Below are 17678 nucleotides of genomic sequence, written 5' to 3'. Positions count from 1 at the left end.
ATATAAGACATTCTGCCCATGGCATAGGCCATGTAGTATATTCCATCTCCTTTTTTCAATCTAAAGCCATCAGGAAGAATGTCATCTATCTCTGCACATCTCCCATCCTAAGAGGAAGCCAAAGACATAAAGAAAAGTTTAGGGATGAAGTGAAACGATGGGTCAAAGTTCCTGTGGCATTGCTAAATTTTTGTACAAGAAGTGAGGGATGTCGTTGGCAATCAAATCGGTAAAGCGAAAATCGATGAATTTGTGGCGAACATAACTGATGCAACTCTTGAACAAATGCATTATCTTCACGCGGCACTGACAGAGACGTTGAGGCTATACCCTGCAGTTCCCATTGTATGTATATACTCCAATAACCCTGTATTAGTTTGCTTTATGATTTTCTGAATGAGATGCTTGTTATTCGTTATACTTGTTCTAGTTTTTTAGAGAATCTAAACAGGACAGTGTCCAAGCGTTGATAAAATCTTGTGCTAATTTTATAAAAACCAACACCATGTAGCGTTGGCTATTGTGAAAGAAGAGAGGTCTAATTGTTTGTCAGTTTCCATTATGGCCAAATTTATAAGCACTGAAAATATTGACATCTTTGTGTGTTTGGCTTTCCTCTAAGGATGGGAGACATGCAGAGGTAGATGACATTCTTCCTGATGGCTTTACAGTGAGAAAAGGAGATGGAGTAAACTACATGACCTATGCCATGGGCAGAATGCCTTATATTTGGGGAAAAGATGCTGACGATTTTCGACCTGAAAGATGGCTCAACAATGGAATTTTCCAGCCTGAATCACCCTTCAAATTCGTTGCATTTCACTTTAGTACCTTATTTCCTTTTTCTCACAAGTTAATCATCCTAGTGTTCACTCACAGTTTTACTTGTGCTATTTGCAGGCAGGTCCTCGGATTTGTCTAGGGAAGGACTTTGCTTACCAGCAGATGAAGATAGTAGCGATTGCTCTTCTTCCGCTTTAAATTGGCTGATGAAACGAGAAGTGTAACATATAGGACCATGTTCACCCTGCACATAGATGGCAGTCTCCCTATGATTGCAGTTCCAAGGACAGCCTGATAAACTCCCTCTATGTGAAGCTGAAGCAAAACAATGTTCACTTTGATGAACTCTTGTGATATTGGAGTGTGAACACTTTCTTTATGTATATACAATTAAATGACACGATAGCATGTGATATGTTATATTTAAATAGAAACAACCTTGTTGTAATATGTCATGAACCTTCCAATCCAATATTGCTCATAAAAAACCATTGACTTTTTCATATCCAAACCAATAATGCTCATAACAAGGTCCAACTCTACCAAGTTCATGAGGCCTACCACTCAACTTCTTTTAATTAATTTAAATCGACAAGGACAAATAAATAACATTATATTATTAGTTATTTACTTAAATGGTCTTTAAATTTATACCCGATTTGCATTGTGGTCTCTCAATTAAATTATTCACTCAAATGATCCATCAATTCTATATTATTCAGCAAATTGGTTCACCGTTACATTCTGTCAATATTTCTGTTAAATACGAGGACAAATTAGTCATTTCATATATAATAAAAAATAAAAAAATATAAACCAAAATACCAATTTTGTGGCTAACCCTTTTTTACTTCTTCTTTTTGGTCAACATTTGACCTAGTGGAGCTTTAGCTCTTCCCATCAGCCCTCAGGTGTTGTACTAGAATACTGAGTGGAGCATAAGGTGGATGAGCTTGATGCAGGCGCACGAGAACGACAGAAACAGCAACTCATACACAATTCTAAATCTCGTTTCCGTGTTCTAAACCTATTGCTCTCTCTCTCTCTATATTGGTTTTGCGGGTGTTGGGGGAGGAGGAGGGGTCTGTTGCCAAGAGGGGGGGCGAATGGGAGAGAGAGAAAGAGAGGGGGAAAACATAAGGGGTGAGGACTGTGGGGAGACGGGGGAGAAGAAATCGGAGGGATGGGGGCTGGGTTTGGGTCTTATGATTTTTTTCCTCTTTTTCTTCAATTTTTTCAATTTTTGTATTTATTTTAATTTGTTTATTTGAAAAGTCATATTCACTTTTTTTTTTTTTTGAGAAATTTTATGATTGCATTTATGATTCAGTTAAAAAAGTCACTAATCACAAAGGGCCAATACAAACTAGCCACAAAAGGGTCATTACAATAACATAGCGGTCTAATATCAAAATTAAGAAAATCAGGTATGTCTCCATCAACGATCATGCAAGATCGAAGAAACTTTGGTATAGGCATCCCAACTAAGATTGCAAACTTAGAATAATAAAAAAGAGATAAAGCTTGAAAAAACCAAGTTATAACAATACAAAGAAAACTCTTACCAAAGAGAGATGAAAAGCTCTCACAAAGGAAAGATGAAAAACTCTCACAAAAGGAGATGTGAAAACTACACAGAGAACCCAAAGAGTCTCTGCAACTTATTCCAAACATAAAGAAATTGCAAAAAAAATGGTAGTGGAGATCCGACGTCGAAATGCAGGTGAAGATCCGACGCTGAGCCGCAGCCGCCAATAATGGTTGGATGAAAATCATAACAAAACTAAGACAAATAAGAAAAACCCTTTGTCTTTGAAAATGGAAAAAGAGGTGAAAGGAGGAAGAGAGGAAGAGAAGAGAGGAGAGAGGAGAGGGGGGAAGAACAATGGCTTCTTCCCCCCTCAAAGTGGAAAAGGCTCTAAGAGTGTTTTGTGGGAGAAAAAGGGCTAGGGTTTTTAGGGTGAGATCAATTTGTCGAATAATAAAGAGTTAGTAGATCATTTAATTTAATTGAAGAATTAAAATACAAATTGGGTATAAGTTTGAGTACCATTTAAGTAAATATCCTTTATATTATAGATCGGCGTAGAGTGCTGTCTGCTTGCATTTCTGTCTTCTCTTCATTTCATTTTCAGTTTGCAACCTTAGCTAAGAGGCCAAAATTCTCTCTCTCTCTCTCTCTCTCTCTCTCTCTCTCGAGACTATCTACTACTCTGTAAGGCCTCTAGTTAGCTAAAAGAAAGATGGGTATTTTCTATATCATCTTCACCTTCATATTGTTCTTTCTCTTCCTAACCTTATCCCTCTTCATACTTAGAATCTTCACAGGCAAGTCCATCAGAAACCCGAACTACCCACCTGTAAAAGGCACTGTCCTCCACCAGCTCTTATACTTCAACAGACTCTATGACTACCAAACTGAAGTTGCCAAAGAACACACAACTTACAGGCTTCTGGCCCCGGAACACAGCGCAATATACACAACTGACACGCGAAACATTGAGCATGTTCTGAAGACCAACTTTGGCAGCTATTCGAAAGGGGAGTATAACCAAGCTATTCTGTCTGATGTTTTTGGCCAAGGGATATTTATTGTTGATGGAGAAAAGTGGAAGCAGCAGAGGAAGCTCGCGAGCTTTGAGTTCTCCACGAGAGTTCTTAGAGATGTTAGCTGCTCTGTGTTTAGAAGAAACGCTGCCAAACTGGTTAAAGTTATTTCTGAGATTTCAGTTTCCAGGAGGGTTTTTGATATGCAAGTCAGTAATCTGAAAACGCCAACATATCTTTTCTTGTTTGTAACTTGTCTTGTGGTCTTGTTTAAATCACATAGAGTTATTTAATAATAGCAGAACTAAATTTGACATTTGACATACAGATAATATATAACTGGCTGGTATAAACTTGTTTAGTGTCCCCTTGATCAAGTTGGTTTGATAAAACATTAATCAATTTAGAGGGCTGAGCTAGGTCAACTTTAATTTGGCTGGTTTTTGGTACAAAAGAGTAGAGAGAAGAAATCATGATCTGTGAAATTAGGGGATGTATCATACCATAAAAGTACTCAGCTTGTAAACTCCCAAAGTTCAGGATTTTCTATCTATTTTGTAAGTAACTTGGAAGATAGAAGATGAATCTGATTTCATAACAGCTGATGTAATGATATAAGTTGTTATTTACCTTTTTTTGTTTATGATTCTTTTTGTAGGATTTGCTCATGAGATGTACCTTGGACTCCATATTCAAAGTTGGGTTTGGAATAGACCTGAATTGCTTGGAGGGGTCAAGCAAAGAAGGGACTGCATTTATGAAGGCCTTTGATGAATCAACTGCTTTAACCTGTTTCCGCTATGTTGATCCATTCTGGAAACTGAAAAGATTTCTCAACCTTGGTTCCGAGGCCTCCCTTAAAAAGTATGTCAAAGTCATTGATGATTTTGTGCACCAAGTTATCAGGAGCAAGAGGAAATTTCTGGAGGAGCAAAAGGATGTTGTAAGTGAATTTTACCCTTGTGTAGTGGCTTTGCATGTTCGTATATCATTTTTTTTCTTCTTTTGATTCTGCATTGAAGTTTCCGTTTTATAGCATCAGTTTTATTAATGAAACTTTGAATTTTATTTTATGTTTCAAAGAATGACAAGGAAGACATACTATCAAGGTTTCTATTGGAGAGCAAGAAGGATCCAGAGGAAATGAATGACAAATATCTTAGGGACATCATTCTGAATTTTATGATTGCTGGCAAAGACACCAGTGCAAATACACTCTCGTGGTTCTTTTACCTGCTCAGCAAGAACCCTCTAATACAGGAAAAAATTGTACAAGAAGTGAGGGATGTTGTTGGTAATCAGGTCGGTGAAGCGAAAATCGATGAATTTGTGGAGAACATTACTGATGGAACTCTTGAACAAATGCATTATCTTCACGCGGCATTGACAGAAACATTGAGGCTATACCCTGCAGTTCCCATTGTATGTATATACTCCAATAACCCTGTATTAATTTCCTTTATGGATAGTTTTTGAATGAGATATTGTTATTTGTTATAGTTGTTTGTGAGAACCTAAACAGGACAGTGCCAAAGCCTTGATAAAATCTGTGCTAAATATATCAAAACCAACGCCACAAGACAAATATTCCTTGAGAGTACCCCATTGTGTTGGCTATTATCAAACCAAAGATGTTTAAGCCTAATTATTCTTCAGTTTCCATTAGGGAAATGAGTTTAATATCTATGGTTCTGTACATTAGGGTGAAATTTTCATATACTAAAGTTAAAGCCAAATGCATAAGCACTGAAAATATTGACTTCTTTGTGTCTTTGGCTTTCCTTTAAGGATGGGAGATGTGCAGAGGTAGATGACATTCTTCCTGATGGCTTTAGAGTGAGAAAAGGAGATATTGTAAACTACACGGCCTATGCCATGGGCAGAATGCCTTATATTTGGGGAAAAGATGCTGAAGATTTCCGGCCTGAAAGATGGCTCAGCAACGGAATTTTTCAGCCTGAATCACCCTTTAAATTTGTCACATTTCACGTGAGTAACTTATTTATTTCTATTTGTCACATAGCTTAATCATCCTAATGTTCACTAATAGTTGTTTCACTGAATTGGTGCTACTTGCAGGCAGGTCCTCGGATCTGTCTAGGGAAGGACTTTGCTTACCGGCAGATGAAGATAGTAGCAATGGCTCTTCTTTGCTTCTTCCGCTTCAAATTGGCTGATGAAACAAAAGCTGTAACATATAGGACCATGTTCACCCTTCACATAGATGGCAGCCTCCCTATGCTTGCAGTTCCAAGGGCAACCTGATAAAATTTCCTATATCTGAAGAAAATCAATGTTCAAGGTTATCACATATTATGATATTGTTATGATATTTGCGGGCTTTTGCTCTGTATTCTGTTTGTAATTTGTAGATAATGGAAGCAACCTTGTAAATATATGTAAATTAGCAAATATGTAAAACCATGACTTTCATCACCCCAAGAAACTCTCTGCAATCTTGGAAGAACCTCGGCAAAGATTTGATGTCATTTCTTTTCGTTTTTGCCCACACAAACAAGCAGTCTAGAAAGTAGGGGTGGGCACAATCCAGATTCGATCGTTTTTATCTTAAAACCACGGCTGAATCAATTACAATATAACGGTTTGATTTGATTGTTTTTGACAAAAATCACGGAGGAAACCAAACCAAAACAAACCAATTTAAAACGGAAACCCAAAGCCTAAAACAATTCTCTTTCCTTTTCCATTTTCAACGTAATTACCCCCAAAAAAAAATAGGTATTAGACATAAGTAACTTTACTAATTAGAGTATTTGAGACATTGAGTATTTTTATTTGGGTTTTAATACCTAGGAAAGAATTGTTATTTTGGATTAGGCCGAACAGGAGGCCCAAATTCGTTGGGCTAGCTTAAAATAATAACTAAAAAGACAATGCAATCCTTTTTCTTAAAAAATCAGGCCCAACTTAAATTATATTATGATAAAAGCAAATACTATATTTTGGCTTTTAACTTTATCCAAATTAGAAATTGAATTCCTGTTTACCTAAATACTGAACTATATTGTGTGAAAACTACAGCTCCCAAAATGCTCTCCCAACCTTTGTGGCTTTCTCTTTTGTTTTATAGACAAGTGAGCTGTGGGTGGACAGACCAAGAGTTTGTCGTTCATGGCAAAAGTTTGTGGGGGTGATGAACAAAAATCATAAAACTATTAGTATTATATTAGGAATCCATTTCTTGTTTTTGATTTTTTTGGTTGTTAATATCGCGATATGAACTTTCAAAAATTAAATAATTTAAACTCTTGCACACAGTGGGATTCGAACCCCTCTCCACTCCAAAATTTTGCAGCCACTTAACAACCATGCTGCTCATAACTCTGTGATTATAAACTATGGAATCTAGTATATATATTACTTACGAGACTTTCAAAAATTAAACAATTTAAACTCACTCACTCTCTCGCACACAATAGGGTTCGAACCCCTCTACACTCCGAAATTTGCAGGCACTTAACCACCATGCTGCTCATAACTTTGTGAATATAAACTATGGAATCTAGTGTATATAATACTTGCGAGCTGCTTTTCATGTTTCAACTTCTTTCATTAATTACTACATATTTTCAAAATTTACAGGCATTTAACCACCACGCTGCTCCTATATATATGTAAAATATTGTAGTAAATCATTATATATAAATGATTGTGGTGTGTTTAATCTTCTTTCATTAATTACTACATATTTTCTATACTCACAATGTTTGTCAGCTCGTTGTATAATCAACTTAAATTAGTTAAATCCATCATGCAATGCATTTTCTTCCAATTTTTTGTAATAAACTAATAGATAATTGACTAAATAAGCATCCTCCAAAGTTTCAATAAAAATTTCCAAGTTTTTCTTACAATTTTCGTGGTTTTTATTCAATTTTTATCGATATCGATAATATCCCGATATTTCCATCGAAATTTCCGTATTTTTGAACTATCGATATTTTCGATGTCACCGATATTTTAGACCCTGCTCACAATCCATGTCTCCAATAGAAGTGTGACTCATTTGTATAGATGTGTCGCGTATCTATTAGAAATATAGTACAATGTAGAATGCATTACTCTAAACAAAATACATGTAGGGACCACACCAAGAACATTATTTTGCTTCGAATGTTGAGAAGTTTATGAGGCTGTCCTTGCAACTGCACGCAGAGGGAGACCTCCATCCATGTGAAGGGTGAACATGGTCTTATAGGTTACAGTTTTTGTTTCATCGGCCAATTTGAAGCGGAAGAAGGAAAGAAGAGCCGTCGATACTATCTTCATCTGCCGGTAAGCAAAGTCTTTCCCTAGACATATCCGAGGACCTGCCTGTAAGTAACATAAGTGAAACCATTAGTGTAAGTTCAGATTAGATTAATTCATGAACATATGTGATAAAGAAACAGAAAATATGATACTAACGTGAAATGCGACAAATTTGAACGGCGATTCAGGCTGGAAAACTCCATTCTTGAGCCATCTTTCAGGCCGGAAATCCTCAGCATCTTCTCCCCAAATATAAGGCATTCTGCCCATGGCATAGGCCATGTAGTATATTCCATCTCCTTTTTTCAATCTAAAGCCATCAGGAAGAATGTCATCTATCTCTGCACATCTCCCATCCTAAGAGGAAGCCGAAGACATAAAGAAAAGTTTAGAGATGAAGTGAAACGATGGGTCAAAGTTCATGCGGCATTGCTAAATTTTTCCCTAAAGATTAAATAAGTTAACCAGCATCTCAGTGGGAAATTGTCATAAAAATATATACGAGGTTATTTGAGTATACATACCACAGGAACTGCAGGGTATAGCCTCAAAGTTTCTGTTATTGCCGCATGAAGATAATGCATTTTTTCAAGAGCTGCATCAGTTATATTGGCCACAAGTTCATCAGGGTCACCAACCTGACCACCAACGACATCCCTCACTTCTTGTGCAACTTTTTCTTGTATCAGAGGGTTCTTGCAGAGCATGTACAAGAACCATGAGAGTGTATTTGCACTGGTATCTTTGCCAGCAATCATAAAATTCAGAATTATATCCCTTAGATATGTGTCATTCATTTCTTCTGGATCCTTTTCACCCTCCAACAGAAACCTCGACAGTATGTCCTCCTTGTCGTTCTTCGAAACATAAAATAAAATTCAAGATTTCATTAACAAAGTTGAAATGAAATCATGTAAGAAACATAGAGAATTGTTTTTGCTTTTTTGGAGAACAAGAATGTAAAATCACTTACAGGATCCTTTTGCCCTGCTAGCAATTTCCTCTTGCTCCTGATAAGTTGGTGGACAAAATCATCAATGACTTTGACATTTTTTCTAAGCGCGGCTTCGGAACCGATGTTAAGAAACCTTTTCAATTTCCAGAATGGATCAACATAGCGCCAATAGGCCAGAGCAGTTGAATCATCAAAGGCCTTCATAAATGCAGTCCCTTCTTTGCTTGACCCCTCCAAGCAATTCAGGTCTATTCCAAACCCAACTTTGAATATAGAATCTAAGGTACATCTCATAAGAATATCCTGCAAACAAATCATATGCCAGAAAAAGAAGATCATATGCAAACAATACAGAACAACTCACACATACTCAAGCAAACAGTTATTAACTGCATGTCAAACAATTTGGTTCTTCTGATTATAAAATAGCTAATATTCTAATCTGAACAAGAGCAGAAGGCAATTTACAGAAAAACATTTATTTGTTTCAGATTACTCACTTGCATATCAAAACTTTTAGTGGCACCTGAAATCTCAAACACAGCTCTAACCAGTTTAGCAGCATTTCTTCTAAACACAGAACAGCTGAAATCTCTAAGAACTCTTGTCGAAAACTCAAAGCTCGCCAGCTTCCTCTGTTGCTTCCACTTTTCTCCATCAACAACAAATATCCCTTGGCCAAAAATATCAGACACAATATCTTGGTTATACTTCCCTTTCGAGTACTTGGAAAAGTTGGTTTTCAGAACATGCTCAATGTTTCTTGTGTTAGTAGTATATACTTCACTTTGCTCAGGGGCAAGAAGCCGAACAGTTGGGTGTTCTTTGGCCATTTCCGTTTGGTAGTCATAGAGCCTGTTGAAGTAGAAGAGCTGGTCGAAGACGGTGCCTTTTACAGGAGGGTAAATTGGGTTTCTGATGGACTTGCCTGTGAAGATTCTAAGTATGAGAAAACAGAAGGTTAGGAAGAGAAAGAGTACTGAGAATGATATGAAGGTGAGTATGATATAGAGAATACTCATCTTTCTTGGTTAGTTAAAGAGGCAAAGACAGCAATATATATATATATAGTTAAAGAGGTTAAATATTAGCTTAAATTAATAGTCTAATCAAATAACATATTAAACTGTTTGGCAAAAGAGAAAATGATCTATATATGTAAGACAGAGGAAGCTTTATTCTCATAGGTTGCATCTATCTATGAAAGTGAAATGAAGAGAAAAAAACAACTGCTAGCTGAGGAACTTCCACGTTTGTTTATTATTTATATGGTTTGATTGTCAAAAGAAGAAAACAGAAAAAGGATATCAATCCATGAGATTGGATGGTGCAAATTCTTTCTTATCTTTTTTTTCTTGGGGCGAAGACATTCTTGTAGGAGTGTTGACGTGGTTGTTCTGTGTTCCCCATGGCCATGGCTGATCAGGACCATCAATCTGCTAGCGGGTGCGCATTCTGATCTTGATTTGTTTGAAAGATCAGATTGAAACACCGGTTATAATGTTCTAGTTATGGCAATTGATTCCTAGTCAGGAGACTAGGAGAGTGTACCTAACCAGCTCCGAAACTCTCTTACTGATGAAGGTTTTTCAGTCATTCTTGCCTGTTAAGGATTGGACTCTTTCTTCTAATTTCCCATACTCATTTTCCGCTTGATGATCAAAATGTGTCAAAATTTCTAACAAATGTGCATGGACTTATATCGTATGCTGGGATGCGTAGAGTCTTACCTGTTAAGGATTGGACTATTTCTTCTAATTCCAACTCATTTTCCACTTCACCAAGAATATGTCAACACTTCTACAACAATCTAAGATGTGTAGCCATGGTCTCACCTAACCATAAAACCACCATTTTCCATGATGTTGAGAGCTACACAAGGTTTCCATACTCAACCCAATAAGTCATGTTCATTCCTCTTCTGCTGGTGCTGAAGGCTGATTGCATTTTCTCTAGGCTTGCTAGCTTTTGGAGCATTCTCTTTGTGGTTTGCAATAAATTTTATTTACCAAAACCAAAAAACAACAAACAAAAAAGAGTGGAAGGGAACAAAGATTAAGGGGGAAAAGAGAGAAAAGTTGAAGAAAAGCATAAACCCATCAGCAACCAACAATTAGTAAGTGGCTCAAAAGTAGGACCCCTTTGATTTTGAAACAAGACACATAGGCTCAACATGTTACATGCTAGTTATTAAGTAATTTATGAAATTAGTTATTAAGAATAATTTAAAAATAATTAATTACTAGTTATTAAGTAATTTATGAACTTAAAAATATTTAAATACTAAATATTCACTAAAGACATAATAATTAAAATTTAATTACTGATTAAAGTAATTGAAAAAGACTTAAGATATATTACTTAAAAAAATTGTCGAAAAGATATTACTTAATTATATACTTTTAAAATATTCGTGTGCCAGTATAGCCGCACGGCTATACTGTTAAAATGTTCATATATATATATTCACAGCGTATAGCCGAGCGGCTTTACCTTTAAAATCTTCGTATATGTTTACATAGTATAGCCGTGCGGCTGTACATTTAAAATGTTCGAAAATAATTAAAGAGTATAGCCGCCCGGCTATACGTTTAAAATTTTCATACAAAGTATAGCCGTGCGGATATGGGCTTTAAATATTAATATATTTTAAGCGTATTGCCGTGCGGCTCTACTCTTAAAATATTCGTATATATTTACGGAGTATAGCCGCGCGGCATTACTTTTAAAATATTCGTTTACATTTATAGAGTATAACCGCGCGGCTATACCTTAAAAATAGTTGTATGCATTTATAGAGTATACCCGCCCTGCTATATGTTTAAAGTATTCATATATGTTTACAGAGTATAGCCGCCTGCTATACTCTTAGAATATTCTTTTATATTTACATAATATAGCCGCGCGGCGATACCCTTAAATATTGTAAAAACATATTTTCCACTTATTTTTATTTGCTTTCATAAACTTTTGATAAAGTATTGAAAACCATCCAATAAAATTAATTAAAATACCTAAATACTTTTTCTTTTTAAATTTTTTTTTTTTTTTTACTCACATGCAAATAGGTAAAATGACATGTGTTAATAACAGTAGTTAAATTATTAATTTTGATTTCACAGATTTGCCGATATGTTATATATTTCTCAGAGTCATAAATACTTTGGCCATTTAAAATTAAATGCTCAATTTCTTCTGTACGCTGGAGTCTGGAAAAGCTAAGCTCCATAAAGAATGACTTTCCCGGAAAGTTTACTCAATTTCCCGGAAATGGTAAGAAAACCCTCTTTCTCTCTCTAAGCTCTCTCTCCTCGTCGTCCTCATCCCAATAATCGGCATGCATTTGTTCCAGACATGAGTTTCCTCAAAGGGATCATCGATTCTTTTGGTTCGGTCTTCTCCGCCGCCTCCTCCTCATACGAGTCTCACCCAAACTCTGATTCTCCCCCAAATTCGTCAACCATGGAAGGCGTAGCTGGACCTGGAGCTTCGGTCTCCAACGAGCGTGTTGCGTACAAGCTTAGGGGGTACTTCGATTTGGCAAAGGATGAGATCGCCAAGGCTGTTAGGGCTGAAGAGTGGGGCTTAGTCGACGACGCCATTGCTCACTATAACAACGCCCAGAGAGTTCTCGTTGAAGCAACGTCCACTCCCGTGCCTTCCTATATCAGCCACAGGTTATCAATTTTTCAGCTTAGTTTCTGATTCTTGTAATTGTTTTCTTCTTTGATTATTGTTGAAGTATTGCTGAAGTTGCTAGTCTGAAAGAAATGGTGGGTAGTCTCTAAATTTCCGTCTAGGTGATATGTTTGTGACTTTATATTTTGTAGAAATAAGAGTTTGACCATTTATATGTTAGATACAAAATTATATCTTGAATTGAAAAAGTACCAGTTTTTCTGAGTAAGTGTGATTAATGTTGTAGCATATGAACTTTACTTTTGAAAGTCTTTTGTGTAAGTTGTGAAGTAAAAGTGGCATGAGTATTTGTATTTGGTTAATGACTTCAGTGACAAATAACGATTTTAGTGATTCCAGCGTGAAGAGCTTCATCTCTTAGAATAGGAGGCAAAGCATGACTTTGGTTTGTTGGCTGATTTTTCCCTCTCAAAGGATGGTTTTGCATGTCCTAAAGAAAATGAATTGCATTCCTGCAAATTCGTTAGAGAGAGCAAACACAAATTCATTATCAAGTCAACCATGATGATCGATTCTGAGATGCTCTTCCATTGTTATCATAATGAAATGTCTGTTCTTTGTGGCAGTGAGCGAGAGAAGGTCAAATCTTATCGCCAAAAAATATCAAAATGGCAGGGTGAAGTTTCTGAAAGGTTACAGGCCTTAAGTAGGCGAGCAGGTAATATCTCCTACTGATTCAACTTAATTGAGCACTGTCTCCAAACTAACATAGATACATTCAACTCAACTTCTGACTTTTCTTTCTTTGCATTTGTTTCTCCCTGTCCTCATTTTCAGGTGGCACGTCTGTAAGCAATGTATGGTTTGGTCTGACTAAAGAGTTCTGCATATTTGTTTTTTTTTTTTTTTTTTTTCAATTGAAACTTTCTTTAGACTTATGCACAATAGTATTATCTCAAGCATCTAATGTGTATTCACAAATGCATGGGAAGAATTGAGCGTTTGATAAGATTCAAGATTACTATATACTGTTTATCTAAAAATCAAAATCAAAATCTTTGCAGAGTACCTTAGCTCATGCGCAGACTGCTGTAGTTAGACCAACGACATCAAATGCCAGAAAGCATGTGTTACCCAAGTCTCCTCGTCCCACTACAAACAGACCCGAAACGAGGAATCAGATTCAGACCAATAATATTGTAAGCTCAAAACCTGTGCAAGAGACTGGTGGTGGTTATGATGCAAAATTGGTGGAAATGATAAATAGTGCTATAGTGGATAGAAGCCCTTCAGTTAAGTGGGAAGATGTAGGTGAGGAATTTATCACATACTCACTATTCTTGTCTATATATTTCTTTTTCTTTTATTTTTGGTTGCTGTGTTTGTTGAGATTACCAAGTTACTCATTTCAGTTTCTCTGCAGCCGGTCTTGAGAAGGTTAAGAAAACTTTGATGGAGATGGTTATTTTACCAACTAAGAGAAGAGACTTGTTCACTGGTCTTCGAAGGCCAGCTAGAGGTAATGCTTTGTAAGACTGTAACATCCATATTGATACCAGTGAAGCAGAAAAAAGAACTTGTTTCATAAAAAAAGTTTGTCTTTGTCTTTCAGGTCTGCTTTTGTTCGGTCCACCTGGTAATGGGAAGACCATGCTTGCTAAGGCAGTTGCTTCAGAGTCCGAGGCAACATTTTTTAATGTATCTGCTTCTTCACTGACATCAAAATGGGTGTGTCTCTGTCCTTGGTGCTGCACTTTCTTTTTCTTATATTTCTAATTTTTTTTTTTTCCTTATAAGAATTATAATAAGTTTTACTTGCACTGAAATAGGTAGGAGAGGCTGAAAAGCTTGTGCGAACCCTTTTCATGGTTGCTATATCCAAACAGCCGTCAGTAATTTTCATGGATGAAGTATGCTACTTTTCCTGCAAACTAGTAACTATACGTTCAATTTCAAAAAGCACCAGCTTCACCTGTTTCATCTTATTGATGGTGTTATGAAGTATGCTATTTCATGCTTGTACTTGAGGACTGTATAGTTGAGTTGGAAGACTGGATGAATGATCAGAGATTAGTATGTGGTCATTATCTCTATTTGCATTTGTTGTTGTTAAATGTCATTGGTATCTCACAATATCTAGTGTTACAGCTTTTTTTTATTTATTTTTTATATCAGTTTCTTAGTTATCTCGAGGGTGTATAGCTGTTATAGGTGACTACAGTTTGATGCTTTTACTGTTCAACAATATATCAGCGATGTAATTGTGTCTGTTTTTTGTGTGCTTACAGATTGATAGTATCATGTCAACAAGGCTTGCAAATGAACATGATGCAAGCAGAAGGCTGAAGTCAGAGTTTTTAATACAGTTTGATGGGGTGACATCTAATCCTAATGATCTGGTAATTGTGATTGGTAAGCTTTATATCTCTTCTCTTTTTCTTTTTTTGAAAACTTTATATCTCAATTCAACCAAAGCCCACCCCAAATGGTAAAGGCCGTTCCTTTTATTAAATTGTACGTCAGTGTTGATGAAAGTCTTGGCTACCCTGCCTGATTCACAATGCCAACTTGATATACATTACCCTTCTTATATGTTATCATTAGAGTCTGCTGCCCCTAAGGGACCTTGATCAAGGTAAGTAACGTTAAATTTGGATGTTAATTCATTGGAAATTAGTAATAAAATTTCTTGATCCCTTCAAACAATAAAATTAAACAGGTTGGAAGAAGGGAGGGACCTAGTAAACTTCTGAACTATTTTCTTTTGTCTCAACATAGATCCTCACTTTTTTTTTTTAATCTCGTTATCTTCTTGAAGTCCGTTTTTGGTACTGTTTCAATTTTGCATTTTAACACACTTAGACCTGAATAAATTATAGTACATCCCTTGATATCTTTTTTTATGTGCTTGCAGGTGCTACTAATAAGCCACAAGAACTGGATGATGCGGTTCTTAGAAGACTGGTTAGTAGTATTTTTTTTCTTCTTTTGGTTTTCTCTTTCAATATTCTGAGACATGATTTTTCTAGGGACTTTGAAAGTTTGAATTGCTAATAAAATTAATTCCCCAGATTACTATCTTATGAATCAATACTTATCCAGTATTTGAAGCATATTTATCTGATAAAAAAATGTGTACATGTCTGTGTGCTCGTGCACGCACGTCTAATGCTTATCCAGTATTTGAAGCATATTTATCTGATATTTATACCTGAAAGATTTAATCAAAGAAACAAAAAGTACATGGGGTACAATTTGGTCAAAACATTCAGAAGTATCCTTCTCATCTTTTTCCCCTGTTGGAAACTTTATAAATTGTTGAAATCCATTCTTTTTACTTCTAATTGCTTTTTTTGGTAACAACTTGATCAATACATTCAGAAGTATCCTTCTCACTGTAATATGAAACCCTGAACCAGGTGAAGAGAGTGTACATACCTTTACCAGATTTAACAGCAAGGAGACTGCTTCTAAGGCACAAACTCAAGGGCCAAGCGTTTTCCTTACCAAGTAAGAATATGTTCTTATCTCGTAACCTTCTTGTGGGATATTTTTCTGTTAAAGATTGATGATCCCATATTTTGTGGTTAGTATGATGTACACAATGTTGTAGTTGACTACTTTTAATTGGTGTACTGATTTTTGGTATCTTCATTGGTATCTCTTATTACAGTGGAGATATGTCATTTTGTAGTAACTTAAAGATAAAAGTGTTCATGATGGGAAACGTTTTTGGAACTTTTTTTTATAAATATTATTTATTCCAAGAAGACAAATAATAACCAAAGTGAGTGAACTAAGCAAGCATCCTTTTGTGCCTTGTGGTTAATCTTCTTACGAAATTTACTTCTTATTGCTTGTATTAGGTGGAGATCTTGAAAGACTTGCAAGAGAGACAGAAGGTAAGAACATTTTCCCTGTTATACCCTTCCGAAGTGCTTTTCAGATAGCAGTGCTATAATAAGTCAATTCATTTTGCAAAACTAATTTGAGCAAAGTTGAGTCACTGGGTGCTACCAATCTCAGTTACACTCAGCTAGTGGTTGACAGTTTACAGCTGGTTGCACTCACCTAGTGGTTGCTGGTTTACAGCCGGTGTTGTGATGGAATCGAACCTTAGTCAAAATCCTCACCAAATATTTATCATTCTGATCAAATTATTCAGTTGTTACTTTTATATACAGGATATTCAGGAAGTGATCTGCAAGCGCTGTGTGAAGAAGCTGCAATGATGCCTATTAGGGAACTGGGTGAAAACATTCTCACCGTCAAGGCAAATCAGGTATTGTGCCAACAACATGGCCTCAAATAAATTGGTTGTACAGCAGTCTATAAATGTTAATTAATTTTTGGTCTATGCTTTAGTAGATATAGAAGTAAATTTGCCTCAAAACACATCTTTACTTTGATGATCTGATTCATTTTGTGGAAGTCTTTTTGCTGAGAATATGGTTCATTGAAAATATTTTTTCCAATTCTGGTTTCCTTGGAGGCTGGGAAAAAAATTATGAGAGCTTGATCTGATAAATGAAGAACTGGATCTTGGATCTGAATTCTTCATGCTTGAAACTGATTTCTTAATAGGAAAAGCTTATGGGCCATAGAAAATGTAATGCAAAATGCATCATTCTCTGGATTACATGACACATTTACAACAAAAATAAATTGGCAGTGAAGAGAAAAATTTATGCAAAATGCATCGTTCTCTGAATTCTTCCTATTCTGTTTCACTTAAATTGAAGTAATTTAAGTGATAATCTTCTTTTTTTTTTTTTTTTTTTTTTGTTGTTATTGTTTATGGAAGTACTTTATTTGCAGAAGTTTCTATAAAAGAATTTCCTCATTCCAGTCCAGTCTCATGTGTTCATGTCGTTATTTGTTTACCAGGTAAGACCACTAAGATATGAAGATTTTGAGAAGGCAATGACCGTAATCAGGCCAAGCTTAAGCAAAAGCAAGTGGGAAGAGCTTGAACAGTGGAACAAGGACTTCGGCTCTAATTGAATGCCTATAACAGCACTCTCTGTGATTTATATGATCAAAGCAGCCTTGTTTATATGCCGCCACTGGTACAAAGAATGATGCTGAAAAAAGCCAGGAGGTGGGATGTGAAAACCCAAAAGAAGGAAAAAGCACCTCTAATTGTGTACATGGCACACACCTTGCCTCAAACTGGTCTCTGCCTGCTCTTTATTCTTTGTATTCTTTTGTGTAAGGTGTACTATATATATTGTATATTATAATCATAGTTGGGTTTTCCACGCCGGAAGGCCATTGTAGATGCATTGACAAAATCTTTAATGCACCAAGAAATTGTAAAATTTCCAATATTTTTAGCTCCGACTGCCAATGAAGAAGTTGATATTCAGATGATAATTGCAAGCGAGTGATCATATGAACTTTCAATAATGTTAAAGAGTTACCAAATTCGTTATAAATGATGTGTAACATTTCGGAATTTTATCTATCAAAATAGGGATGT

General features: G+C 35.9%; 4 protein-coding genes across 5 annotated transcripts; 3 read left to right on the top strand and 1 right to left on the bottom strand.

Moving 5' to 3' along the window:
• LOC18785580 (cytochrome P450 704C1) lies at positions 158-1283 on the top strand. Its single transcript, XM_007220067.2, is given in 5 exon segments — positions 158-161; positions 203-345; positions 623-827; positions 905-959; positions 961-1283. Coding segments are annotated over 5 exon segments (525 nt in total). The 3' UTR covers positions 1079-1283.
• LOC18787488 (cytochrome P450 704C1) lies at positions 2782-5802 on the top strand. Its single transcript, XM_007218968.2, has 5 exons — positions 2782-3539; positions 3989-4273; positions 4414-4752; positions 5119-5319; positions 5410-5802. The coding sequence occupies exons 1-5, from the start codon at positions 3027-3029 to the stop codon at positions 5593-5595; spliced, it is 1524 nt and encodes a 507-aa protein (XP_007219030.1). The 5' UTR covers positions 2782-3026; the 3' UTR covers positions 5596-5802.
• Positions 7275-9711, bottom strand: LOC18785596 (cytochrome P450 704C1). Its single transcript, XM_007220887.2, has 5 exons — positions 9058-9711; positions 8576-8860; positions 8127-8459; positions 7759-7959; positions 7275-7665 (listed from the first exon to the last, which is right to left on the bottom strand). Exons 1-5 carry the CDS (start codon positions 9577-9579, stop codon positions 7477-7479), a joined length of 1530 nt encoding a protein of 509 aa, XP_007220949.1. The 5' UTR covers positions 9580-9711; the 3' UTR covers positions 7275-7476.
• On the top strand, positions 11720-17578 carry LOC18787379 (spastin). 2 transcript variants are annotated; one of them, XM_007218985.2, is made up of 14 exons: positions 11720-11830; positions 11910-12234; positions 12823-12914; positions 13034-13053; positions 13261-13507; positions 13620-13715; positions 13809-13924; positions 14026-14106; positions 14485-14608; positions 15111-15160; positions 15616-15706; positions 16063-16098; positions 16381-16478; positions 17084-17578. In XM_007218985.2, exons 2-14 carry the CDS (start codon positions 11912-11914, stop codon positions 17198-17200), a joined length of 1491 nt encoding a protein of 496 aa, XP_007219047.1. In that variant the 5' UTR covers positions 11720-11830; positions 11910-11911; the 3' UTR covers positions 17201-17578. The 2 variants fall into 2 exon arrangements, with proteins under 2 accessions (XP_007219047.1, XP_020413819.1); XM_020558230.1 differs by having other exon boundaries at positions 11722-12234; positions 17084-17526.

Source organism: Prunus persica, chromosome G2 (assembly GCF_000346465.2).
Source record: "Prunus persica cultivar Lovell chromosome G2, Prunus_persica_NCBIv2, whole genome shotgun sequence".
In the NCBI taxonomy this organism is placed as follows: domain Eukaryota; kingdom Viridiplantae; phylum Streptophyta; class Magnoliopsida; order Rosales; family Rosaceae; genus Prunus; species Prunus persica.
This window is presented reverse-complemented; position numbering and strand designations above follow the sequence as displayed.